We start from the raw sequence: 27,689 nt of genomic DNA on the forward strand, positions 1-27,689 counted from the left end.
ATTTCCCTTGTGCCTGATGTGTCCCAATTACCACAGCACTGCCTATCTGGAGATTTTGAGCACATTTGCCAAGAGGCTTCGTTTGGCAGATGACATCTTGAGAGAACCTACACTGTCCTTTCAGATACCCAAAGGCTACTTCAAATGACATAGAAATGAGAATTCTAAAGTTTGGTCTTCCTTTATGTGGGAAGTCAGAAAATCCCCTGGAGAAGGGAAAAGCTACCCACTCCAAGATTCTGCTCTAGAGAATTCCACGGACTGGAGAACTCATGGAAATGCCAAGATTCTAACAATACTGAGAGACTGCAACTTTCACATTCAGTCAGAGCAAAATCCAGTTTCCTTTCATTTCAGTGATTGGCATTGATTGGGGCCTCAAAAAGATGGGAAGAAATGCAGAGAAAAGTAGACTCGATGTTGTCAGGAGGGGGAGAGAGGAATCGGGGTTTCTTGCATGAATCCAGGCTTTGCTGGGAAGTGGGGGGAATAGAATGAGGGTGTCTGAATGTAGACAGTGTTGATGCTTACAGAGCATTGTGAAGGTCTCCATATTCCCAGATGGCTTCAAGGAAGGAAAATTTATTGACACACACTTATAAACAAAATATACATAAAGCCACAAAAGACATAAAAAGATGAGAAGAAAGATGCCTAGGAGCCTGATGAAAATCAGGGCAGGGGAAGGGAAGTCAATCTCCCCTGGGTGGGGAGGGAATGGACGGCGTCCATGGGGAACACACAGTGATGGAGGCTGCAGAGCCAACTGCACCCTTGGACAAGGTGTTTGCCAAAAGGGCTCTGGGTCTATGTCCAAAACTGGGGCCTGTTCTCCCTACAGGGGAGGGACAGAAATGGTGGGCGTCTGAGTCCTTGGCAGGAGCCAGGGCAGGCTGCCCCTTCCCAGGTGGTCACTCAGGCCCTGACTCGGGTTCTGCCGCCAAAGCCCAAGCAAGTGCAAGTGCACGTGGAATTGGAGGTTCTGGAAGGTGGGGTAGGACATCAGGGCCTGGGACTGGGAGTCCTGCTGACACAGACATCCAATGTGCTGAGGGTGCTGGCCAGTACCCGGCTTGTCCCGTGTCTTTGGGAGGGGACGTCTCAGGTCTCGATTCCCCCTCATTGGATTCCTGGGTCCTGCACCTGGAGATCCCACCTCTGTAGGGACAGGTCTTGTTCGTGGAGGCTGGCTGAGTTTGACGGCCAGAGCTAGAGCTTGGGGAAAAGAAGAGTTTGCCAGAGGCCAACATTGCCATGTGCCTCAGTGGGCACGAAAGCTTCCTAGAGATGTGCTAGGAAGGCCCAGCATTGGTGTCTTCTCTGCAGTCTCCAAGATGGGTGGTTTGAGTCCAGCCTTTGCTCCAGGCACAGCCTCAGCTCTTGGGGACTCCTCCCTGTGTGGCTCAGCACCACCTCCCCACACTCACATGCAGCATCCTCAGCCGCCTCACCTCTGTGCTCTGCTCTGCTGGGTTCCAGGTCTTCCTGCTGCTTCTGAGGCAGGGATTCTCGGCCCTCTGGTTTAGAGCCGGCTGTGCTGAGCTCAGTGGCAGCCTGACACTGGGTACCCGGGTGTGTGCTGGGTGGTGTCTGGGCAGCAGGCCTCGCCTGCTTCCTCTTCATCGCCAGTTCGGCTGATCCCTCTGTGGTCACGCTCACCTGGAGCCTGCACTGGGCCTCCAGGTCAGGGGGTGGTGCTCTGAAACCTCCCTCTGGGAGGTTGATGGGGTGTGAACCTCAGGGGCCACCTCGGGTGGGACGCTATGCAATGATAGTGATCATCAGCCAGCCCTGCTTCGATATTTCTGAGGTGAGCCTAGCCAGGATATCTAAAGTTTCTGCCCGTCTGCTCTTCTGCTCACAGAAAGAACAGATACGGGTGTCTGCTCAGTACCCACCGGGTAGGACGGAGACCCCCCGTGAGGGTGTGAGGTCAGCCTCGGCACAGGGCTCTGCCTGGACGCTCCCCATGCCACCCAGCATGCTCTCCCTTGGGGTGTGGACACAAGCGACCCACGGGTTCCTGAACCACATGTGGCTGGGCTTGCTTGAGGCAGACACACCCCGAGAAACCCCCATCCACACACAGCGAAAGGCCTCAGGCTTCCCCATATGGGACGGGAGAGGTGGCCTGACCTGGCCTGGGACTCGCCTGTTACCTTTCTGTTCCTTCAGGCAAAGGATCAGAGGCCTCGCGGGGTGGGGAGGAGCTGAGCCAGCGTCAACCGCGTTCCCACACACTCTGCCTGTGAGCTCGCCTGAGGCCCTGGCCTCTGGGCAGAGGCAAACAGCAGAACATTTTGAAAGCAAGAGATCTGGCTTGGGGCTTCTCTCTACTGGGGAGGCCTAGATACCCGGGTTAAGGGTTCTCTTGGGTTGTGCTTCCAGGAAGTGATATCATTTCCTGCTTTCGTGGCCAAGGTCCATTCCGCAAAGTTCCCCAAGGGAACCTGTGTGTTTCTGGCTGTTCCGCCATACCCTTAGGACACGTGCATGCAAAGTGACACCCACACAGCACAACCCACAGCCTTGAGGAGACCAGGGTGCAGCCAGGGCCTGAGTTCTGAGGACACAGCTGCTTTCAGCCCAGGTTCCTTCTTCTCAGAAGTGATGTGGCCCTCGGCAAGCCATGTGTCCCCCATGGTTTCCCCAGTCTCTCCATCTGCAGAGTGGGGATCACTCTCCCATCTCCTGCCTAGGTCTGTCAACCTACAAACAGATCCAGTGCCTGTTCAAACTTTGGGCCGCTCTCACATGGAGCTAGGACACTGAGACTTCCCAATGGACAGATTACACACAGGGCTATCTAGCACAGAATGGGGCAGAATCAGGCCTAGATGGGCTCTGGGACCTTCGAAGATGAAGTCTCCTTCCTGCCTATTTCTTGACCCCAGCTTTGGGAGGACTGGAAGGTCATATTCAGACATGGCCGCCTCTGATATCAACCTTCCTCCTCCTATTCAAGTGTCGCACTCTGACTCGAGGGGTGGGAGAGCCTGCCCCAAAAGTGGCTCCCCGCATACTTGTTTTTGAGTCTCATCATCTTGGGTCATTTTCCCCTTTCAGGGGGTATTAGCAGTGTTAATTTTCCCTTTCAGGGGGAATCAGCACTGTTATTTTCCCCAAACTCAAGTGAGATTCATGCAAATACTGTGAAATCGATTCATTTACTCTCTCCATTGTTCAGTCTCTCTGGCTCATTCCCTCTCTTTCTTGACCTTTCCAAATTCAGTCTGTCTCTTCCTCTCTGTGTCTCTCCGCTGGATGCTCGCATGCCTGAGAAATGCATGTACGCATGTATATTGTTGACCTAGGGTGAGGCATTAGGGTTTCATTTCAAGTGAGGTAAAGGTTTTGGGTTGGTGTTCATGTTAGGGGAAACGATATTTCTGGGGTTTGTTCTGGGAGACTTAGTGGTGTGAGTTCTCAGTCTCTTTTACGAAGGAACCCCTTCTCCGATATTCTGCTTGCAAATATTCTTTTGTGTTCAGATTGTTACCATTCTGATAAGTGAAATGCTTAGCATTTCTGATGCAAAGCTGTTCAAGTGGATGGAAGCAATTTGGTGTCCTTTGGTTTCCTGTTTCCTTGACTTGAAGAGACCTGATTCCGCTTCCCTCCCACACACATGTTGATAAGTCCTTGACATTAAGGAGCCAATGGCCCTTGTTTATTTCCAAGAGTTTCATCACTTCAGGTTTGCGTTGATGTGTTTCACTAAATCTGAAATGTTATGAGACCAGAAGCCAATGTGATTGTTGAGATGGAACCATCTCCAATTCCCATGGCCTTTCGTTGCAGAGTCTCTTGTTCCCATTCATATTGCCTCCCCTCCTTTGGCATTGAGGAATTGACCGTTGAAGCTTGGGTTTATTCCTGGACCCTCAATTGCATTCCATGGATCTGGTTCTGAATGTTTGATTTCTTCCCAGTACCATGCTGTCCTGATGATCCTAGTGTGATAGTCTAATTGGCTATCAGGAAGCCTGCTATGTCCATTTCAGGGCTTTGTAGCAGATTGCATTGACTCTTTTGACTCCTTTGTTTTTCCACAGATATTCTGGAATTCTTTGGTTATAATGACCTGGGAACACCCGTTGGTATTTTGAGAGGAATAGCATGGAAACTCTGGATTGCCCTACGGTAGGGGTTGGGGGGAGGGGGAAGTAACATCATCTTACCAGGAGGAATTCTTCTGATCCGTGAGCACAGCTTATTTTCCATTGGATTGGTGGGGTTCACCTTCTTTCTTCCATCTCTTGCAGTTCTCTGAGAAGAAGGGTTTCCCTCCTGGGATAGATGGGCTCCTAGCTATTGCCTTTCAGGGAATGTCACTGTCGGTGGGGTTGACAATTGCCTTCTTCTAAGCGTTTGCTGGAAGTGTTAGAAATGCCAAGGATTTTTCTTCATCTTCCTCACTGTCCATCTCTCTGAGCCTCCGGGTAGAACAGGCCTAGTCCAGGGTCCCACGGGGCTCAGGGAATGCAGCTAGACCGCGTTTCTCAGACCTCAGTGCTGGGCATCATTCGGTGTACTCTCCGTGTCCCTTCCTTCGCCTGGTGTCTCCTTCAGGCCCATTTGTGTTCATGTCTTTTATGTATTAAGAGCCAAATCCTGCCTAAGCTCTGTGTATGCAAACAGTTGTCTCCCAGCTTGGGAAGTGCCATTTGCGCTTTTCAGACGGTTTTTTCCAGGGTCCAAATCTTAGATTTGACAAAGTTCACTGTGTTCCCTTGTTACTCTTTGTGTAGTGCCTTTCTGTGTTGTGTGTGAAGACACAGAGCTCATGCTAATGTCTGCTCCATTTCCTTCTGGATTTGTGAACCGTTTGCATGGAATGTATGTCTAGGAATCATTTGAAGTGCATTTGTCCAGAGGTGTCAAGTTTCCATGGACATGCATGGGTTTCCAAATGCGTTGCTCCTAAACTCTTTTGGAGACCTTCTCGGAAAAATGGGGGTTTTTCTGCTTGCATTTCCACAGATGAATGGATTCAGCAGCTCTAGCAGAAGGGACGCTGTGTCCAGTGAAAAGGGAGTTGGGTGCGGCCTCCCTTTCAGCACCAATCCCCAGTTCAGGTTGACAGGGCTCTGAACTTCCATCTGTGATCCAGAGGCCAAAGGCATCCTTGTGTACTCTTGGCTGTGTGAGCAGCTGAAGGGAGTTTTGTCTCCGCAGGCGCCCAGCAGGCCAGCGGCTTCAGACCGCCAGAGGTGAACATCTCAGAGGACAGGAGCCACCGTGCCAGAAGTGGAGTGGAATCCACCCTGAGGTTGGGAACTGATCGTCAAGAGATGTTCCTGTGGGACTTTGATGGGTCTGGCACACTCTTCTCCCAAATAGCGAGAGAGATGTCTATGGGATCTGCTAGGCCCTCTGCTTCCTCTTGTGGTCCCGAAGGCTGGTTGTAACCATCCTGAGCACCTAGATCTGAGATGATGGCCACATTCACCTACAATGTATGTCCCTTTTCCCACGTGTCCATGCAAAGTGTCAGGCCGTCTCTGAGCTACATTAGCCATGTGCTTTCCCTGTCATTGGACCTGCACATGTTTCTTCTGTTTCCTTCCTGATAAATGATTTTCTCGAGCATGTGGGTGCCACAAGGATGGTTTGTCTTTCTTTGGCCTTTTGTTCTGAGGAACACTTCTCCCTTTGTTGGTGTGGGTTTATTTTGTTTGTTTGTGTCGGCGGAAGAACTCAGCCTTTCACTTGTGCCTGATGTGTCCCACTTACAACAAACGGCCTACCTGGAGATTCTGAGCACATTTGCCGTGACGACTTCGGGTGGCAGATGATATCTTGAAAGGACCTACACAGTCCTTTCAGATATCCAAAGGCTCCTTCAAATGACACAGAAACCAGAATTCTCCAGTTTGGTCTTCCAATATGTGGGGAGTCAGAACAATCCCCCAGAGAAGGGAAAAACTACCCACTCCAGGATTCTGGCCTAGAGAATTCCATGGACTGTAGGATTCATGGGGATGCCAAGACTCTAACAATACTGAGAGACTATAACTTTCATCTTCAGTCAGAGCAAAATCCAGTTTCCTCTCATTTTAGTGATTGGCATTGATTGGGGACCCCGAAAGGATGGGAAGAAATGCAGAGAGAAGTAGACTCAATGTTTTCAGGTGGGGGAGAGAGGAACGGGGAGTGCTTGCCATGAATCCAGGCTTTGCTGGGAAGTGGGAAGGGGATAGAATGAGGGTGTCAGAATGTAGACAGTGGTGATGCTTACACAGCATTGTGAAGGCCTCCATATTCCCAAATGTCATCAAAGAAGGAAAATTTATTGACACACACTTACGAGCAAAATATACAGAAAGCCATAAAAGATGAGAAGAAAGATGCCTAGGAGCCTGATGAAAATCAGCTCAGGGGAAGGGAAGTCAATCTCCCCTTGTGGGGGGGAGGGAGTGGACGGCGTCCACGGGGATCACACAGGGATGGAGGCTGCAGAGCCAACCGTGCCCCTGGATGATGTGTTTGCCGAAAGGGCTCTGGGTGTCTGTACAGAGCAGGGGCCTGTTCTCCCTGCAGGGGAAGGACAGCCATGGTGTGCGTCTGAGTCTTTGGCAGCAGCCAGGGCAGGCTTCCCTTGCGCAAGTGGTCACTCAGGCCCTGACTCGGGTTCTGCCACCAAAGCCCAAGCATGTGCATATACGCATGAAGGTGGAGGTTCTGGAAGACATGGTGAGACATCAGGGCCTGGGGCTGGGAGTCATGCAGGTACAGAGTTCCGATGTGCTCAAGGGGCTGTCAAGTACCTGGTTCGCCCCGTGGCTTTGGGAGGGTTGTCTCAGGTCTCGATCTCCCCTCATTGGATCCCTGGGTCCTGGACCTGGAGCTCCCACCTCTGTAGGGACGGGTCTTGTACGTGGAGGCTGGCTGAGTTTCACGGCAAGAGCTAGAGCTGGGATAGAAGAGTTTGCAAATGCCAGCCTTGCCATGTGCCTAAGGGGACATGAAGGCTTCCTAGAGATTCGTTAAGAAGGCCCTGCTTCGGAGTCTTCTCTACAGTCTCCAAGATGGGTGGTGTGAGGCCAGCCTTTGGTCCATGCCCAGCCCCAGCTCTGGGAGACTCCTCTCTGTGTGGTTGAGCACCGCCTCCCCACACTCACATGCAAAAGCCCCAGGCGCCTCAACTCTGTGCTCTGCACTGCTGGTTCCAGGTTTTCCTGATGCCTCTGAGGAAGGGCTTCCCGTAGCTCTGGGTCAGAGCCGGGTGTGCTGAGCTCCGTGGCAGCCTGAGACTGGGCCCCAGAGTGTGTACTTGGTGGTGCCTATGCAGCAGGCCTTGCCCGCTTCCTCTTCTTTGCCAGTTTGGCTGAGCCCTCCGTGGCCATGCTCACCTGGAGCCTGCACTGGGCTTCCCGGGCAGGGTGCTGGTGATCTGAGCCCTTCCTCAGGGTGGTGGTAGGCGTGTTCCCCTCAGGGACCACCTCGGGTGGGACGTTCTGTAATGACAGTGACCATCAGCAACCCTCCTTCGATATTTCTGAGCTGTGCCTGGCCAGGAGGGCTGCTGCCTCTGCCCATCTGCCCTTCTGCTCCCAGAAAGAGCAGAGATGAGTGTCTGCTCAATACACAATCAGGAGGACGGAGATACCCCTGAGGGAGTGAGGTCAGCCTGGGCAGCCAGCTCTGCCCGGATGCTTCTCATGCCACCAGCCTGCTCTCCCCTGGGGTGTTTACAAAAGCGACCCACGAGCTCCTGACCAATATGCAGCTGGGCTTGCTTAAGGCAGACACACCTTGAGAAACCCCTATCAACACACAGGGAAAGGCCTCAGGCTTCCCCATGTGGGACGGGAGAGGTGCCCGGACACGGCTTGGGCCTCCCCAGTTACTTTTATTTTCCTCTGGGCAAAGGGCCAGAGGCCTTTTGGGTGGTCCCTGAGCCAGCGTCGACCACGTTTCCACATGCTCTGCCTGTGAGCTCTACTGAGGCCCCCGTCTCTGGGCAGGGGCAAACAACAGAACATCTTGAAAGCAAGTGGTTTGGCTGGGGGCTCCTCTCTGCTGGGGAGGCCTGGATACCAGGGTTGCGGGTTCTGTTGGGTTCTGTTGCCAGGAAGTGACATCATTTCCTGGTTCGTGGCCAAGGTCCCTTCCAGAAAGCTCCCCAAGGGAACCTCTTGGTTTCTGGCTGTTTCCCCACGCCCTTAGGCCATGTGCAGGAACAGTGACACACACAGCCCACCCCACAGCCTTGGGGAGACCTGGGTGCAGCCAGGGCCTGAGCTCTGAGAACACAGCTGCTTTCAGCCCAGGCTCCTTCTCAGAATTGAAGTGGCCCTGTGCAAGGCATGTGCCCTGCAGGGTGTGCCCAGTCTCTCCATCTGCAGAGTGGGGGTCACTGTCCCATTTCCTGCCTAGGTCTGTCAGCCTACGAACAGCTCCAGTGCCTGTTCAAACATTGGGCAGATATCACATGGAGCTTGGACACTGAGACTTCCCAAAGAATGGATTCCACACAGAACTGACCTAGCACAGATTGGGGCAGAATCAGGCCTGGATGGGCTCTGGGACCTGGGAAAAGGCAATCCCCTTTCTGCCTATTTCTTGACCCCTGCATCTGATATCATCCTTCCTCGTCCTCCTCATTTGCCCTACTCTGCCTCGAGGACTGGGGGAGTATGCCCCAACAGTGTCTCCCCGAATCCTTGTCTTTGAGTCTCATCATCTTGGGTCATTTTACCCCTTGCAGGGGAAATAGGCACTGTCATTGTTTCCAACCTCAAGAGAGATTCATGCAAAATCTGTGAAATCGACTCATTTCCTCTCTCCATTGTTCAGTCTCGCTTGCTCCTTCCCTCTTTTTCTTGACCTTTCCAAATTCAGTCTGCCTCTTCATCTCTGTGTCTCTCCTCTGGATGCTTGCATGCCTGTAAATGCATGGACGCATGTATGTTGTTGACCTAGGTTGAGGCTTTAGGACTTCCTGTCGAGTGAGTTAAAGGTTTGGGGTTGGAGTTGATGTTAGGGGAACGGATAGGTCTGGGGTTTGTTCTGGGAGATGTAGCTGTGTGAGTTCTCAGTCTCTTTTACGTAGGAAACCCTTCTCCGATATTGTGCTTGCTAATATTCTTTTTTGTTCAGTTTGTTACCATTTTGATTTGTGAATCCTCAGTTTTTCTGATGCAAAGCTTTTCAAGTGGATGGAAGCCCGTGGGTGTCGTTTCATTTACTGTTTCCTTGACTTGAAGAGACCCAATTTTCTTCCCCGCAAACACACATATGGTGAGAAGTCCATTACATGAAGGAGACTATGGCCCATGCTTATTTCCAGGAGTTTCATCACTTCAGGCTTTGCGTTGATGTGTTTCACTGAATCTGACATGTTATGAGACCAACAGCCAATGTGATTGTTCAGCTGGAACCATCTCCAATTCCCACGGCCTTTCATTGCAGAGGCTCTTGTTCCCATTCTTATCACCTCCCCTCCTTTGACGTCGAGGAATTGACCGTAGAACCTTGGGTTTTTTTCTGGACCCTCAATTCTATTCCATGGATCTGGTTCTGAGTGTTTGATTTCTTCCCAGTACGATGCTGTCCTGATGATCCTAGTGTCATAGTCTAATTGGCTATCAAGCAGCCTGCTATGTCCATTTCAGGGCTTTGTGGCAGATTGCATTGATTCGTTTGACTACTTTGTGTTTCCATAGACATTTTGGGATTCTTTGGTTATAATGCCCTGAGAACAGCCGTTGGTATTTTTTTTTATTTTATTGGAGGCTAATTATTTTACAATATTATATTGGTTGGTTTTGCCATACATTGACATGAATCCGCCTCGGGTGTACATGAGGTCCCTCTCCCTAACCCCTCTACCACCTCCCTCTTCCCTTTATTTTCCCTCTGAGTCATACCAGCCCTGAACATCCTGTAACATGCCTCGACCCTGAACTGGTGATTCGTTTCACATATGATAATATACAGATTTCAATGCCATTCTCCCAAACCATCCCACCCTCACCCTCTCCCACAGAGTCCCTAAGACTGTTTTATACATCTGTGTCTCTTTTGCTGTCTCGTATACGGGGTTATCATTTGCATCTTTCTAAATTCCATATATATGCGTTAGTATATTGTATTGGTGTTTTTCTTTCTTGCTTACTTCACTCTGTATAATAGGCTCTAGTTTCATCCACCTCATTAGAACTGATTCAAAAGCATTCTTTTTAACGGCTGAGTAATACTCCATTGTGTATATGTACCAAAGCTTTCTTATCCATTCATCTGTGGATGGACATCTAGATTGCTTCCATTTCCTGCCTATTTTAAACAATGCTGCGATGAACATTGGAGTACATGTGTCGCTTTCAATTCTGGTTTCCTTGGTGTGTATGCCCAGGAGTGTGATTGCTGGATCGTAAGTCAGTTCCATTTCCAGGTTTTGGAGGAATCTCCACACTGTTCTCCATAGTGGCTCTACTAGTTTGCATTCCCACCAACAGTGTAAGAGAGTTCCCTTTTTTCCACAACCTCTCTAGCATTTATTACATGTAGACTTTTGGATAGCAGCCATTCTTACTGCTGTGAAATGGTATCTCATTGTGGTTTTGATTTGGATTTCTCTGATTATGAGGGATGTTGAGCATTTTTTCATGTGTTTGTTAACCATCTTTATGAATTCTTTGGAGAAATGTCTGTTTAGTTCTTTGGCCCATTTTTTGATTGGGTCATTTATTTTTCTGGAATTGAGCTGCAGCAGATGCTTGTATATTTTGGAGATTAATCCTGTATCAGTTGTTTCATTTGCTTTTATTTTCTCCCATTCTGAAGGTTGTCTTTTCACCTTGCTTATAGTTTCCTTTGCTGTGCAGAAGCTTTTGATTTTAATTAGGTCCCATTTGTTTATTTTTGCTTTTATTTCCAATATTCTGGGAGGTGGGTCTTGGAGGATCCTGCTGTGATTTATGTCAGAGAGTGTTTCACCTACGTTCTACTCTAGGAGTTTTATAGTTTCTGGTTTTACATTTATCTTTCTAATCTATTTTAAGTTTATTTTGGTGTAGGAAGTGTTCTAGTTTCATTCTTTTACAAGTGGCTGACCTGTTTTCCCAGCACCACCTGTTAAAGAGACTGTGTTTTCTCCATTTAATATTCTTGCCTCCTTTGTCGAAGATAAGGTGTCCATAGGTGCGTGGATTTATCTCTGGACTTTCTATTTTGTTCCATTGATCTATGTTTCTGTCTTTATGCCAGTACCATACTGTCTTGATGACTGTGGCTTTGTAGTAGAGCCTGAAGTCCAGCAGGTTAATTCCCCCAGTTCCATTCTCTTCTTCAAGATTGCTTTGGCTATTCGAGGTTTTTTGCATTTCCATACAAATTGTGAGATTAGTTTTTCTAGTTCTATGAAAAATATCATTGACAGCTGGATAGGGATTGCATTGAATGTATAAATGACTTTGGATAGTATATTCATTTTCACAATATTTATTCTTCCAATCCACGAACACGGTATATTTCTCCATCTATTAGTGTACTCTTTGATTATGTTCACTAGTGTTTTATAGTTTTCTGTGTACAAGTCTTTTGTTTCCTTAGATAGATATATTCCTAAGTATTTAATTCTTTTCGTTGCAACAGAGAATGGAATAGTATCCTTAATTTCTCTATTTTCTAATTATTATTGTAAAGGAATGCAAGTGATTTCTGTGTGTTGATTTTATATCCTGCAACATTACTGTATTCATTGATTAGCTCTAGTAGTTTTCTGGTAGATTTTTTAGGGTTTTCTGTGTAGATGATCATGTCATCAGCGAGCAGTGAAAGTTTTACTTCTTCTTTTCCAATTTGTATTCCTTTTATGTCTCTTTCTGCTCTGATTGCTGTAGCCAAATCTTCCAGAACTATGTTGAATAGTAGTGGTGAGAGTGGGAACCCTTGTCTTGTTCCTGACTTTAGGGGAAATTCTTTCAGTTTTTCATCATTGAGGATAACGTTTCCTATGGGTTTGTCATATATAGCTTTTATTATGTTGAGATATGTCCCTTCTATTCCCACTTTCTGGAGCGTTTTTATCATAAACGGATCTTGTATTTTGTCAAAGGCTTTCTCTGCATCTATTGAGATAATCATATGATTTTTATTTTTCAGTTTGTTAATGTCGTGTATTACGTTGATTGATTTGCGGATATTGAAGAATCCTTGAATTCCTGGAATAAAGCCCACTTGGTCATGATGTATGATCTTCTTAATGTGTAGTTGGATTCTGATTGCTAGAATTTTGTTAAATATTTTTGCATCTATGTTCATCAGTGATATTGGCCTGTAGTTTTCTTTTTTTGTGGGATGTTTACCAGCTTTTGGGATTAGGGTGATGTTGGCCTCATAGAATGAGTTTGGAAGTTTCCCTTCCACAGCAATTTTCTGGAAGAGTTTGAGTAGAATAGGTGTTAGCTCTTCTCTAAATTTTTGGTAGAATTCAGCCGTGAAGCCATCTGGACCTGGGCTTTTGTTTGCTGGAAGATTTTTTATTATAGCCTCTAGTTCCGTGCTTGTGATGGGTCAGTTCAGATATTGTATTTCTTCCTGGTTCAGTTTTGTAAAGTTGTACTTTTCTAGAAATTTGTCAATGTCTTCCAGGTTATTCATTTTTTTGCCATATAATTGCTGATAGTATTCTCTAATAATCATTTGTATTTGTGTAACCATTGGTATTTTTAGAGGAATAGTGTGCTACCTCTGGAATGCCCCATGGTAGGGGCCGGGGGTAGGGGGAAGTGACATTCTCTTACCAGGAGGAATTCTTCTGATCCCGGAGCACAGTTTATTTTCCATTGGATTGGTGGGCTTCACCTTCTTTCATCCATCTCTTGCAGTTCTCTGAGAAGAGGGTCTTCCCTCCTGGGTTAGATGGACTCCTAGCTATTGCCTTTCAGGAACTGTCACTCTCGGTGGGGCTGATACTTGCCGTCTCCTTCTAAGCATTTGCTGTGAGTATTAGAAATACCAAGGATTTCTCTTCCCCTTCCTCACTGTCCATCTCTCTGAGCCTCCAGGTGGAACAGGCCTAGTCCAGGGTCCCACGGGTATCGGGGAGTGCAGCTAGACCGTGTTTCTCAGGCCTTCAGTGCTGGGCATCATTCGGTGTACTCTCCATTTCCCTTCCATCACGTGGTTTCCCTTCAGACATCTCCTTCAAGCTTGTTTGTGTTCATGCCGTTTGTGTTCAGTTCAGTTCACTTCAGTCGCTCAGGCGTGTCCGACTCTCCGCGACCCCATGAATCACAGCACGCCAGGCCTCCCTATCCATCACCAACTCCCGGAGTACACTCAAACTCATGTCCACAGAGTCGGTGATGCCATCCAGCCATCTCATTCTCTGTCGTCCCCTTCTCCTCCCGCCCCCAAACTTTCCCAGCATCAGAGTCTTTTCCAGTGAGTCAACTCGTCGCATGAGGTGGCCAAAGTATTGCAGTTTCAGCTTTAGCATCAGTCCCTCCAATGAACATCCAGGATTGATCTCCTTTAGAATGGACTTGTTGGATCTTCTTGCAGTATAAGCGACTCTCAAACTAGGAGCCAAATTCTGCCTACGTTCCGTGTATGCAAACAGTTGTGTTCCCGCTTGTGATGTGTCATTTGCATTTTTCAGACGGTCTTTCCCAGAGCCCAAATCTTGCATTTGACAAAGTTCACTGTGTTCTCTGGTAACTCTTTTTGTAGTGCCTTTCGGTAGTGTGTGTGAAGACTCAAAGCTCATGTTTAATGTCTGCGCCATTTTCTTCTGGATTTGTGAACCGTTTTGCATGGAATGTATGGCTATGAATCATCTGAAGTGCATTTGTTGAGAGGTGTTAACTTTCCATGGACATGCATGTCATCCCCTCTGGTTTCCAATGTGTCGCTCCTAAACTCTTTTGGAGACCTTCTCGGACAGATGGGTGTTTTTCAGCTTGCATTTCCACATTTGAATGGATTCAGCAGCTCTAGAAGCAAGGACACTTTCTCCAGTGAAAGGGGGAGGCGGGTGTGGCCTCCCTTTCAGCACCGATCCCCAACTCTGGTTGACAGGGAACTGATCTTCTATCTGTGAGCCAGTGGCCACAGGCATCCTTATGTGCCCTTGGACGTGTGAGCGGCTTAAGGGAGTTTTGTCTGCACAGGCCCCAAGCAGGCCTGCGGCTTTGGACCACCAGAGGTGAGCATCTCAGAAGACAGGATCAACCGTGCAGAAGTGGAATGGAATCCACCATGAAGGTGGGCACTGATCACCAAGAGATGTTCCAGTGGGACTTTGATGGGTCCATCACATTCTTCTGGCAGAGAGTTAGGCAGATGTCTATGGGCTCTGCTAGGCCCTCCGTTCCCTCTTGTGGTCCCAAAGGCTGGTTAACACCATCCTGAGCACCTAGCTATGAGATGATGACCATCGCCACCTGAACTGTGTTTCCCTTTGTCCGCATGTCGATGTGAAGCATCAGGCAGTCTCTGAGCTACACTAGCCATGTGCATTGCCTCACATTGGACTTGCACATGTTTCTTCTGTTTCTTTCCCGATCACTGATTTTCTCTAGCATGTGGGGATCACAAGGATGGTGGATCTGACCTTGTGTTCTAAGGAACACTTCTCCCTTTGTTGCTGTGGGTTTATCATTCCATTTCTCCTGCCTCATTTATTGTTGTGAGTTTGTTTGTGCCGGCGGAAGAACTCAGCATTTCCCTTGTGCCTGAGGTGTCCCAATTACAACAGCATTGCCTACCTGGAGATTCAGAGCACATTTGCCAAGAGGGCTTCATTTGGCAGATAACATCTTGAAAAGACCTACACTGTCCTTTCAGATACCCAAAGGCTACTTCAAATGACATAGGGACTGGAATTCTCCAGCTTGGTCTTCCAATATGTGGGGAGTCAGAACAATCCACTGAGAAGGGAAAAGCTACCGACTCCAGGATTCTGACCTAGAGAATTGCATGGATTATAGAATTCATGAGGATGCCAAGACTTTAACAATTTGAGAGACTATAGCTTTCGCCTTCAGTCAGAGCAAAATCCAGTTTCCTTTTATTTTAGTGATTGGCATTGATTGGGGACCCCGAAAGGATGGGAAGAAATGTAGAGAGAAGAAGACTCAATGTTGTCAGGAGGAGGAGAGAGGAACGGGGAGTGCTTACCATGAATCCAGGCTTTGCTGGGACGTGTGGGGGGGGATAGAATGAGGGTGTCCAAATGTAGACAGTGGTGATGCTTACGCTGCATTGTGAAGGCCTCCATATTCCAAAATGGCATCAAAGAAGGAAAATTTATTTACACACACTCAAGAGCAAAATATACAGAAAGCCATAAAAGATATAAAATATGAGAAGAAAGATGCCTAGGAGCCTAATGAAAATGAGCTCAGGGGAAGGGAAGTCAATCTCCCCTGGGTGGGGAGCGAGTGGACGGCTGCCACGGGGAACACAAAGGGATGGAGCCTGCAGAGCCACCCGCGTCCATGGACGAGGTTTTTGATGAAAGGGCTCTGGGTCTCTGTCCAGAGCATGGACCTGTTCTCCCTGCATGGGTGGGACAGAAACGGTGGGCGTCTGAGTCCTTGGCAGGAGACAGGGTAGGCTGCCCCTCTGTAGGTGCTCACTCAGGCCCTGACTTGGGTTCTTCTGCCAAAGCCCGAGCAGGTGCAAGATCACGTGTATGTGGAGGTTCTGGAAAACGGGGTGGGACATCGGGGCCTGGGGCTGTGGTTCGTGCAGGCACAGAGATCCGATGTGCTGAGTGTGCTTGTCAGTATCCGGCTCGCTCCATTTCTTTGGGAGGGGACGTCTCAGGTCTCGATTTCCCCTCAGTGGATCCCTGGGTATTACACCTGGAGCTCCAACTTCTGTAGGGACAGGTTTTGGACGTGTCTGAGGCTGGCTGAGTTTGACGGTCAGAGCTAGAGCTGGTGGAGAATAAGAGTTTGCCACAGGACAGCATTACCATGGGCCAAAGTGGGCACGAAAGTTTCCTAGAGATTCTATAAGAATACCTAGCATCAGAGTCTTCTCTGCAGGCTCCAAAATGCGTAGTGTGAGGCCAGCCATTGCTCCCGGACCAGCCCCATCTCCGGGGGACTCCTCCCTGTGTGGTTCAGCACTACCTCCACACAATCATAAGCAGCAGCCCCAAACGCCTCATCTATTTGCTCTGCCCTGCTGGGTTCCAGGTCCTACTGCTACCTCCGAGGCAGGGCTTCTCAGAGTTCTGGGTCAGGGCCTGCTCTGCTGAGTTCCGTGGCAGCCTGAGACTGGGTCCCTTGGTGCGTGCTGGGTGGTGTCTGTGTAGCAGGCCTGGCCTGCTCCTCCTTCATCGCCAGTTGGGCTGAGCCCTCCTTGGCCATGCTCACCTGGAGCTTGCACTGGGCCTCCCGGGCAGGGGACTGGTGCTCTGAGCCCTCCCTCTGGGAGGTGGATGGTGTGTGCCCCTCAGGGGCCACCTCGGGTGGGACGCTCTGCAATGATAGAGACCATCAGCCAGTCCTGCTTTGATATTTGTGAGCTGAGACTGGCCAGTATGGCTGCTGCTTCTGCCCGTCTGCCCTTCTGCTCCCAGAAGGAGCAGCAACAAAAATATGCTGAGATACCCACCCGGGAGAACGGAGACACCCCTCAGGGTGTGAGGTCAACCTGGTCCGCCAGCTCTGCCTGTCCGCTCACCATGACACGCAGCCTGCTCTCCGCTGGGGTGTGGACACAAGCAGTCAAAGGGCTCCAGACCCACATGTGGCTGGGCTTGCTTGAGTCAGACACACGCCGAGAAAACCCCTTCCACACTCAGGGAAAGGCCTCAGGCTTACCCGGGTGGGACAAGAGAGGTGGCAGGACCCTGTATGCATACACTGAGCTTAGACAGGATTTGGCTGTTAATACACAAATGACATGAACACAAAGAAGCCTGAAGGAGAGGTCTGAAGGGACACCAGGCGAAGAAAGGGACACTGAGAGTACACCGAATGATGCCCAGCAATGAGGATCTGATCTACAGGGTCTAGCTGCACTCCCCGAGCCAGTGGGACCCTGGACTAGGCCTGTTTTACCTGGAGGCTCAGAGAGATGGACAGTGAGGAAAGGGAAGAGAAATAATTGTCATTTCTAACACTCACAGCAAACGCTTAGAAGAAGGCAATTATCAACCCCACCGACAGTTATATTCCCTAAAGGCCATAGCTAGGAGTCCATCTAAACCAGGAAGGGAGCCCCTCTTCTCTGAGAACTGTAAGAGATGGGTAAAAGAAGGTGAAGCCCACAATTCCAATGGAAAATAAGCTGTGCTCAAGGATCAGAAGAATTCCTCCTGGTAAGATGATGTCACTTCCCCTTCCCCCTGACCCCCACCTTGGGGTAATCCAGAGGTTACACTCTATTCCTCTCAAAATACCAACGGCTTTTCTCCGGGCATTATAAACAAAGAATTCAAACTGTCTATGGAAACACAAAGAAGAGTCAATGCAATCTGCCGTAAAGCTCTGAAATGGACATAGCAGGATGCTGATAGTCAATTAGACTATCACACTAGGATCATCAGGACAGCATGGTACTGGGAAGAAATCAAACACTCAGAACCAGATCCATGGAATGGATTGGAGGTTCCAGACATAAACCCAAGCTTCTACGGTCAATTCCTCGGCGCCAAAGGAGGGGAGGTGATACGAATGGGAACAAGAGCCTCTGCAATGAAAGGTGGGAATTGGAGATGGTTCCATCTGAACAATCACATTGGCTTTTGGTCTCATAAGTCGTCAGATTCAGTGAAACACATCAACGCAAAGCCTGAAGTGATGAAACTCTTGGAAATAAGCGCGGGCCATAGGCACCATAATGTCAGGGACTTCTCAACATGTGTGTGAGGGGGAAGAAAATTGGGCCTCTTCAAGTCAAGGAAACAGTAAACCAAAGCACACCCACGGGTTTCCATCCACTTGAACAGCTTTGCAACAGAAAAGCTAAGAATTCGCTAATCAAAATGGTAACAAACGGAACAAAAAGAATATTAGCAAGCAGAATATCGGAGAAGGGGTTCCTATGTAAAAGAGACTGAGAACTCACACCACTAAGTCTCCCAGAAGAGACCCCAGACCTAGTTCTTCCCCTAAGACCAATTCCAAACCCAAACCTTTACCTCACTCGACACGAAACCGAAACCCTAAAGCCTCACTCTAGGTCAACAGTTTACATGCTTACATACATTCACATGCATGCAAGCATCCACAAGAGAGACACAGAGAGGAAGACAGACTGAATTTGGAAAGGTCAAGAAAGAGAGGAAAAGTGGGAGAGAGACTGAACAATGGAAAGAGGAAATGAGTCGATTTCACAGAATTTGTATGAATCTCTCTTGAGGTTGGAAACACTGACAGTGCCTATTCTCCCTGCAAGGGGTAAAATGACCCAAGATGATGAGATTCAAAGACAAGGATGCGGGGAGCCACTGTTGGCGCAGACTCCTCCACCCCTAGAGGCTGAGTGGGACTCTTCAGTAGGATGAGGTAGGTTGATATCAGAGGGGGCGATGTCTGAGTATGACCTTCCGGTCCTCCCAATGCGGGGGTCAAGAAATAGGCAGGAAGGGGACTGCCTTTTCCCAGGTCCCAGAGCCCATGCAGGCCTGATTCTGCCCCATTCTGTGCTAGGTCAACCCTGTGTGGAATCCATCCTGTTTGAGGTCTCAGTGTCCAAGCTCTATGTGATCGCGGCCCAAAGTATGAACAGGAAATGGAGTTGTTCATAGGCTGACAAACCTAGGCAGAAGATGGGAGAGTGTCCCCCACTCTGAAGATCAAGAGACTTGGTTACCCTGAGGAGCACATGCCTTGCCCAGGGCCACATCATTTCTCAGAAGAAGGATCCTGGTCTAAAAGCAGCTGTGTCCTCAGATCTCAGGCCCTGGCTGCACCCAGGTCTCCCCAATACTGTGGAGTGGGCTGTGTGGTGTCACTGTGCCTGCACGTGGTCTAAGGGAGTGGGGGAACAGCCAGAAACCCAGAAGTTCCCTAGGGGAGCTTTGTGGAAGGGACCTCGGCCACAAACCCATGAAATGATGTCACTTCCTGGCAACAGAACACAACAAAACCCGGGTATCCAGGCCTCCCCAGCGGAGAGGAGCCCCCAGCCAGATCGTTTGCTGTCAAGATGTTCTGCTGCTTGCCCTTGCCCAGATGCCGGGACCTCAGGAGAGCTCACAGGCAGAGTGTGTGGGAACGCAGTCGACGCTAGCTCAGCACCCCCCACAATGAGAGACCTCTGGCCCTTTGCCCGAAGGAACAGAAATGTAACAGGGGAGCCCCAGACCGGGTCCTGCCAAATCTCCCATCCCACACGGGGAAGCCTGAGGCCTATTGCTGTGTGTGGATGGGGGTTTTTCAGGGTGTGTCTGCCTCAAGCAAGCCCAACCGCATGTGGGTCAGGAGACTGTGGGTCGCTTTTGTCCACACCCCAGGGGAGAGAAGGCTGGGTCGCATGGGGAGCTTCCTGGCAGAGCCCGCTGCCCAGGCTGACCTCACACCCTCAGGGGTGTCTCCATTTTCCTGGGTGGGTATCTGAGCATATCTTTGTCTCTGTTCTTTCTGGGAGCAGAAGGGCAGACAGGCAGAGGCAGCAGCCATCATGGTCAGCCTCAGCTCAGAAATATCGAAGCAGGGCTGGCAGATGGTCACTATCATTGTAGAGCGTACCACCCGAGTTGGCCCCTGAGGGGCACACCCCATCCACTTCCCAGAGGGAGGGCTCAGAGCACCAGCCCCCTGCCCAGGAGGCCCAGTGCAAGCTCCAAGTGAGCGTGGCCAAGGAGGGCTCAGCCCAACTGGCAATGAAAATGGAGCAGGCAAGGCCTGCTGCCCAGACACCAGCCAGGATGCAGCCCGAGGCCCAGTCTCAGGCTGCCACGGAGCTCCACAGAGCCGGTTCTGAGCCAGAGCTCTGAAACGCCCTGCCCCTGAGGTAGCAGGAGGACCTGGAACCCAGAACGGCATAGCACATATGTGAGGCGGCTGGGACTGCTGCATATGAATGTAGGGATTCAGTGCTGAGCCACACAAGTAGGAGTCCCACAGAACTGGGGCTGGGCCAGGACCAAAGGCTAGCCTCTCGCCACCCATTTTGGAGACTTCAGAGAAGACTCCAATGCTGGGCCTTCTTAGCGAATCTCTAGGAAACTTTCGTGCCCACTTAGGTACATGGCAAAGCTTGCCTGTGGCAAACTTTTCTTCTCCCCCAGCTCTAGTTCTGGCCGTCAAACTCAGCGAGGCTCCACGTCCAAAACCTGTCCCTACAGAGGTGGGAGCTCCAGGTTCAGGACCCAGGGATCCACTGAGGGGGGTTCGAGACCTGAGACGTCCCCTCCCAAAGACATGTGGCCAGCCGGGTACTGGCAGGCACACTCAGCACATCGGATCTCTTTGTCTGCACGACCCACAGCCCCAGGCCCCGATGTCCCACCCCGTTTCCAGATCCTCGATCTCAATGTTCACTTACACCTGCTCGGGTGTTGATGGCAGAACCCGAGTCAGGGTCTGTGTGACCACCTGCGCAGTGACAGCCTACCCTGGCTCATGGCAAGGACTCAGACACCCACCATGCCTGTCCCACCCCTGCAGGGAGAAAAGGCCCCTGCTCTGGTTCCAAATAGGAAAAGGTGTACGTCAAGGTTGTATATTGTCACCTTGCTTATTTAACTTATATGCAGAGTACATCATGAAGAACGTTGGGCTGGAAGAAGCAAAGGCTGGAATCAAGATTCCTGGGAGAAATATCAATAACTTCAGATATGCAGATGACACTACCCTTATGGCAGAAAGTGAAGTGGAACTCAAAAGCCTCTTGATGAAAGTGAAAGAGGAGAGTGAAAAGATTGGCTTGAAGCTCAATATTCAGAAAACAAAGATCATGGCATCTGGTCCCATCACTTCATGGGAAATAGATGGAAAAACAGTGGAAACAGTGTCAGACTTTGTTTTTTGGGGCTCCAAAATCACTGCAGATGCTGATTGGAGCCATGACATTAAAAGACGCTTGCTCCTTGGAAGGAAAGTTGTGATCAACCTTGATAGTATATTAAAAAGCAGAGACATTACTTTGCCAACCAAGGTCCGTCTAGTCAAGGCCTTGGTTTTTCCCGTGGTCATGTATGGATGTGAGAGTTGGACTGTGAAGAAAGCTGACTGCCGAAGAATCGATGCTTTTGAACTGTGGTGCTGGAGAAGACTCTTGAGAGTCCCTTATACTGCAAGGAGATCCAACCTGTCCATTCTAAAGGAGATCAATCCTGGATGTTCATTGGAGGGACTGATGCTAAAGCTGAAACTGCAATACTTTGGCCACCTCATGCGACGAGTTGACTCACTGGAAAAGACTCTGATGCTGGGAAAGGTTGGGGGCGGGAGGAGAAGGGGACGACAGAGAATGAGATGGCTTGATGGCATCACCGACTCTGTGGACATGAGTTTGAGTGTACTCCGGGAGTTGGTGATGGATAGGGAGGCCTGGCGTGCTGTGATTCATGGGGTCGCGGAGAGTCGGACACGACTGAGCGACTGAACTGAACTGAACTAGACAGAGACCAAGAGCCCGTTCGGCAAACACCTCGTCCAGGGGTGCAGTTGGCTCTGCAGGCTCCACCCCTCTGTGTTCCCTGTGGACACCGTCCACTCTCTCCCCACCTAGGGGAGATTGACTTCCTTTCCCCTGAGCTTATTTTCATCAGGCTCCTAGGCATCTTTCTTCTCATTTTTTATGTCTTTTATGGCTTTCTGTATAATTTGCTTGCAAGTGTGTGAATAAATTTCCCTTCCTTGATGCCATTTGGGAATATGGAGGCCTTCATAATGCTGTGTAAGCATCACCACTTTCTACATTCAGACACACTCATTCTATCCACCCCCCCACTTCCCAGGAAAGCCTGGATTCATGGCATGCACTCGCTGTTCCTCTCTCCCCCACCTGAAAACATTGAGTCTACTTCTCTCTGCATTTCTTCCCATCCTTTCGGGGTCCCCAGTCAATGCAATCACTGAAATGAAAGGAAACTGCATTTTCCTGTGAGTGAAGGTGAAAGGTATAGTCTCTCAGTATTGTTAGAGTCTTGACATGCCCATGAATTCTACAGTCCATGGAAATTTTTAGGCCAGAATCTTGGAGTGGGTAGTTTTTCCCTTCTCCGGGAGATTGTTCTGAGTCTCCACATATTGGAAGACCAAACTGGAGAATTCTGGTTTCTATGTCATTTGAAGGAGCCTTTGGGTATCTGAAAGGACTGTGTAGGTCCTTTCATGATGCCCATCGAAGCCCTCTCGATAACTGCTCACAATCTCCAGGTAGGCAGTGCTGTTGTAAGTGGGACACCTCAGGCACAAGGAAATGCTGAGTTCTTCTCCCGGCTCAAACTAACTCACAACAATAAATCAGGCAGGAGAAATGGAAAGATAAACCCACACCAACAAAGGGACAACTGTTCCTCAGAACACAGGCCCAGAGAAAGACGCACCATCCTTGTGGCCCCAACATGCTCAAGAAAATGTTTGATCAGGAAGGAAACAGAAGAAACATATGCAGGTTCAGTGAGAGGCAATGGACATGGCTAGTGTAGCTCAGAGACAGCCTGACACTTTGCGTGGACATGTGGGCAAAAGGAAACACAGTGCAGGTGGCAGTGGTCATCATCTCGAGCTAGGTACTCATCATGGTGACAACCAGCCTTCGGGACCACAAGAGGGAGCGGAGGGCCTAGCAGAGCCCATAGACATCTCTCTCGCTCTCTGGCAGAAGAGTGTGCCGGACCCATCAAAGTCCCATAGGATCATTTCTTGACGATCAGTGCCCACTCTCAGGGTGGATTCCACTCCACTTCTGGCATGGTGGCTCCTGTTTTCTGAGATGCTTACCTCTGGCGGTCTGAAGCCACAGGCCTGCTGGGCACCTGTGGAGATGAAACTCCCTTCAGCTGCTCACTCAGCCAGGAGCACACAAGGATGCCAGTGGCCTGTGGCTCACAGATGGAAGATCTGCCCCCTGACAATCCAACCTGGGTATTTGTGCTGAATGGGAGGCCGCACCCAACTCCGCTTTCATTGGAGTCAGCGTCCCTTCTGCTAGAGCTGCTGAATCCATTCAACTGCGAAAACGCACGCTGAAAAACACCCACCTTTCCGAGAAGGTCTCCTAAAAAGTTTAGGAGCAACGCATTTGGAACCCAGAGGGGATGACATGCATGTCCATGGAAACTTGACACCTCTCAACAAATGCACTTGAAATGATTCCTAGACATAGGTTCCATGGTAAACAGTTCACAAAACCAGAAGGAAATGGAGCGGACATTAGATATGAGCTCTGAGTCTTCACACAAAATGCAGAAAGGCACTACACAAAGAGTAACCAGGGAACACAGTGAATGTTGTCTAACCCATATTTGGACTCTGGGAAAGATGGTCTGTAAAACGCAAATGACACCTCCCAAGCTGAGAGACAACTGTTTGCATACACAGAGCTTAGGCAGATTTAGCTTCTAATACACAAAATGACATGAACACAAAGGAGCCTGAGGGAGAGGTCTGAAGGGACACCAGATGACAGAAGGAACACGGACAGTACACCGAATGATACCCAGCACTGAGCAACTGAGAAACATGATCTAGCTTCACTCCCCGAGCCCCTTGGGACCCTGGACTAAGCCTGTTCTACCTGGAGGCTCAGAGAGATGGACAATGAGGAAGGGGAAAAGAAATCCTTGGCATTTCTAACATTCACAGCAAACACTTAGAAGGAGAAGGCAAGGATGAACCCCACCGACAGTGACATTTCCTGAAAGGCAATAGCTAGGAATCCATCTAACCCAGGAGGGAAGCCCCTCTTCTCAGAGAACTGCAAGAGATGGATGAAAGAAGGTGAAGCCCACCAATTCAATGGAAAATAAGCTGTGCTCCCGGATCAGAAGAATTCCTCCTGGTAAGATGATGTCACTTCCCCCTCCACCCAACCCCCACCGTGGGGCAATCCAGAGGTTGCATGCTATTTCTCTCAAAATACCAAAGGCTGTTCTCAGGGCATAAAAACCAAATAATTCCAAAATGTCTATCGAAACACAAAGGAGTCAAAAGAGTCAATGCAATCTGCCATAAAGCCCTGAAATGGACATAGCAGGCTGCCTGATAGCCAATTTGACAATCACACTAGGATCATCCAGACAGCATGGTACTGGGAAGAAATCAAACATTCAGAACCAGATCCATGGAATGGAATTGACGGTCCAGAAATCAACCCAAGCTTCTATGGTCAATTCATTGACGCCAAAGGAGGGGAGGTGATATGAATGGGAACAAGAGCCTCTGCAATGAAAAGCCGTGGGGATTGGAGATGGTTCCATCTGAATAATCGCATTGGCTTTTGGTCTCATAACACCTCAGATTCAGTGAAACATATCAACGCAAAGCCTGAAGTGATGAAACTCCTGGAAATAAGCACGGGCCATAGGCTCCTTAATGTCAGGGACGTCACAACATGTGTGTGGTGGTGGAAGCAAAATTGCATCTCTTCAAGTCAAGGAAACAGGAAACCAAACAACATCAACTAGCTTCCATCCACTTGAACAGCTTTGCAACGGAAAAGCTTAGCATTCACAAATCAAAACGGTAACAAACTAAACACAAAAGATATTTGCAAGCAGAATATAGAAGGGTTTCCTAAGTAAAAGAGACAAGAACTCAAACGACTAAGTTTCTTAGAACAAACCCCAGGCCTACCCCTTCCCCTAACCTCAACTCCATCCCCAAACCTTTATCTCCCTGGAAAGGAAACCTTGAAGCCTCACTCTAGGTCAACAATATAGATGCTTACATTCATTCACAGGCACGTGAGCATCCACAGCAGAGACACAGAGAGGAAGAGACAGACTGAATTTGGAATGTTCAAGAAAGAGACAGAAGGAGGGAGAGAGACTGAACAATGGAGAGAGGAAATGAGTAGATTCCACAGAATTTGCATGAATCTCTCTTTAGTTTTGAAACAATGACAATGCCTATTCCCCCTGCAAAGGGGAAAATGACCCAAGTTGATGAGGCTCAAACACAAGGATGCGGGGAGCCACTATTTTGGCATCCTCCCCCACCCCTCGAATCTGAGTGGGACACTTGAGCAGTAGGATGAAAGTTGATATTAGAGGGAGCGATGTCTGAATATGGCCTCCGGTCCTCCCAATGAGGGGGTCAAGAAATAGGCAGGAAGGGGACTGCCTTTTCCCACGTCCCAGAGCCCACCCAGGCCTGATTCTGCCCCATTCTGTGCTAGGTCAGCCCTTGTTTGTGCCAGCGGAAGAACTCAGACTTTCCCTTGTGCCTGAGGTTTCCCACTGAAACAGCACTGCCTACCTGGAGATTCTGAGCACATTTGCCGAGAGGGCTTCGTTTGGCAGATGACTTCTTGAAAGGACCTACACGGTCCTTTCAGATACCCAAAGGCTACTTCAAATGACATAGAAACCAGAATAATCCAGTTTGGTCTTCCAACATATGGGGAGTCAGAACAATCGCCTGGAGAAAGGAAAAGCTACCAACTCCAGGATTCTGGCCTAGAGAATTCCATGGACTGTGGAATTCATGGGAATGCCAAGATTCGAACGATACTGAGAGACTATAACTTTCACCTTCAGTCAGAGCGAGCATAATAAAGTTTCCTATCGTTTCAGTGATTGTTATTGATTGGGGACCCCGAAAGAATGGGAAGAAATGCAGAGAGAAGTAGACTCAATGTTTTCAGGCGGGGGAGAGAGAAACGGGGAGTGCTTGCCATGAATCCAGGCTTTGCTTCTAAGCGGAGAGGGGGGGGGAGAAAGAGGGTGTTCGAATGTAGAAAGTGGTGATGCTTACACAGCATTCTGAAGTCCTCCATATTCCCAATGGCATCAAGGAAGGAAAATTTATTGACACACACTTGCTAGCAAAATATACAGAAAGCCATAAAAGACATAAAAGATGAGAAGAAAGATTCCTAGGCGCCTAATGAAAATCAGCTCAGGGGAAGGGAAGTCAATCTCCCCTGGGTGGGGAGGGAGTGGACAGCGTCCATGGGGAACACACAGAGATGGTGGCTGCAGAGCCAACTGCACCCCTGGACGAGGTGTTTGCCGAACGGGCTCCGGGTCTATGTCCAGAGCAGTGACCTGTTCTCCCTGCAGGGGTTGGACAGTCATGGTGGACGTCTGAGTCCTTGGCAGGAGCCAGGACACGCTCCCTCTGTGCAGGTGGTCACTCAGGCCCTGACTCGAGTCCTGCCGCCAAAGCCCGAGCAGATGCAAGTGCCGGTGGTGGTGGAGGCTCTGGAAGTCTTGGTCGGACATCAGGGTCATGCAAGCAGAGATCCGATGTGCTGAGGATGCTGGCCAGTACATGGCTGGCCCCGTTTCTTTGGGTGGGGACGTCTCAGGTCTTGATCTCCCCTCAGTGGATCCCTGTGTCCTGCACTTGGAGTTCACACCTCTGTAGGGACAGGTCTTGGACATGGAGGCTGGCTGAGTTTGACAGCCAGAGCTGGAGCTGGGGGAGAAGAAAAGTTTGCCACAGGCCAGCCTTGGCTTGTGCCAAAGTGGGCACGAACGCTTCCTAGAGATTCTCTAAGAAGGCCCAGCATTGGAGTCTTCTCTGCAGTCTCCAAGATGGGTAGTTTGAGACCAGCCTTTGGTCCAGGCCCAGCCCCAGCTCTGTGGGACTCCTCCCTGTGTGGCTCAGCACCACCTCCCCACACTCACATGCAGAAGCCCAACTTCCTCACCTCTGAGCTCTGCCGTGCTGGGCTCCAGGTCTTATTGTTGCCTCTGAGGCAGGTCTTCTTGGAGCTCTGTGTCAGAGCCAGCTGTGCTGAGCTCCGTGGAAGCCTTAGACTGTGCCCCGGTTTATGTGCTGCATGGTGTCTGCACAGCAAGACTTGCCCGCCTCCTCTTCATTGACAGTTGGGCTGAGCCCTCCATGGCCATGCTCACCTGGAGCCTGCACTGGGCCTCCTGGTCAGGGGGTGGTGCTCTGAACCCTACCTCTGGAAGGTGCATGGGGTGTGCCCCTCAGGGTCCACCTCGGGTGGGACGCTATGCAATGATAGTGACCATCAGCCAGCCCTGCTTCGATATTTCTGAGCTTAGCCTGGCCAGGATGTCTATTGTTTCTGCACGTCTGCCCTTCTGCTCCCAGAAAGAACAGAGATGAATGCCTGCTCAGATACCCACTGGGGAGGATGGAGAGCCCCCCAAGGGTGTGAGGTCACCCTGGGCACACGGCTCTGCGCGGACACTCACCATGCCACCAAACGTGCTCTCCCTTGGGGGTGGACACAAGCGGTCCACAGGCTCCTGACCCACATGTGGCTGGGCTTGCTTGAGGCAGACACGGCCGGAGAAACACCCATCCACACACAGCGAAAGGCCTCAGCCTTCCCCGGATGGGACGGGAGAGGTGGCCGGACCCGGCCTGGGGCTCCCCGGTTACCTTTCTCTTCCTGTGGGCAAAGGGCCAGAGGACTCTCGGAGGGGCCCTGAGCCAGCATCGACCGCCTTCCCACACAGTCTGCCTGTGAGCTCGACTGAGGCCCTGGCCTCTGGGCAGGGGCAAACAGCAGAACATCTTGACAGCAAGCAATCTGGCTGATGGCTCCTCTCTGCTGGGGAGGCCTGGATACCCGGGTTGTGGGTTCTGTTGGGTTCTGTTGCCAGGAAGTGACATCAT

General features: G+C 49.8%; 2 protein-coding genes across 2 annotated transcripts; both read right to left on the reverse strand.

Moving 5' to 3' along the window:
* Positions 1 to 423: 423 nt before the first annotated feature.
* Positions 424 to 27,689, reverse strand: LOC148774618 (uncharacterized). The gene is made up of 5 exons (XM_088828884.1): positions 27,453 to 27,689; positions 16,341 to 16,445; positions 1,452 to 1,659; positions 928 to 1,215; positions 424 to 473 (listed from the first exon to the last, which is right to left on the reverse strand). The coding sequence occupies exons 1-5, from the start codon at positions 27,687 to 27,689 to the stop codon at positions 424 to 426; spliced, it is 888 nt and encodes a 295-aa protein (XP_088685010.1).
* On the reverse strand, positions 15,262 to 16,132 carry LOC148774619 (uncharacterized). The gene is made up of 2 exons (XM_088828747.1): positions 16,095 to 16,132; positions 15,262 to 15,871 (listed from the first exon to the last, which is right to left on the reverse strand). Exons 1-2 carry the CDS (start codon positions 16,130 to 16,132, stop codon positions 15,262 to 15,264), a joined length of 648 nt encoding a protein of 215 aa, XP_088684873.1.

This window comes from Moschus berezovskii, chromosome 20 (genome assembly GCF_049115385.1).
Source record: "Moschus berezovskii isolate FMDL1 chromosome 20, NW_MosBer_1.0, whole genome shotgun sequence".
NCBI lineage: Eukaryota > Metazoa > Chordata > Mammalia > Artiodactyla > Moschidae > Moschus > Moschus berezovskii.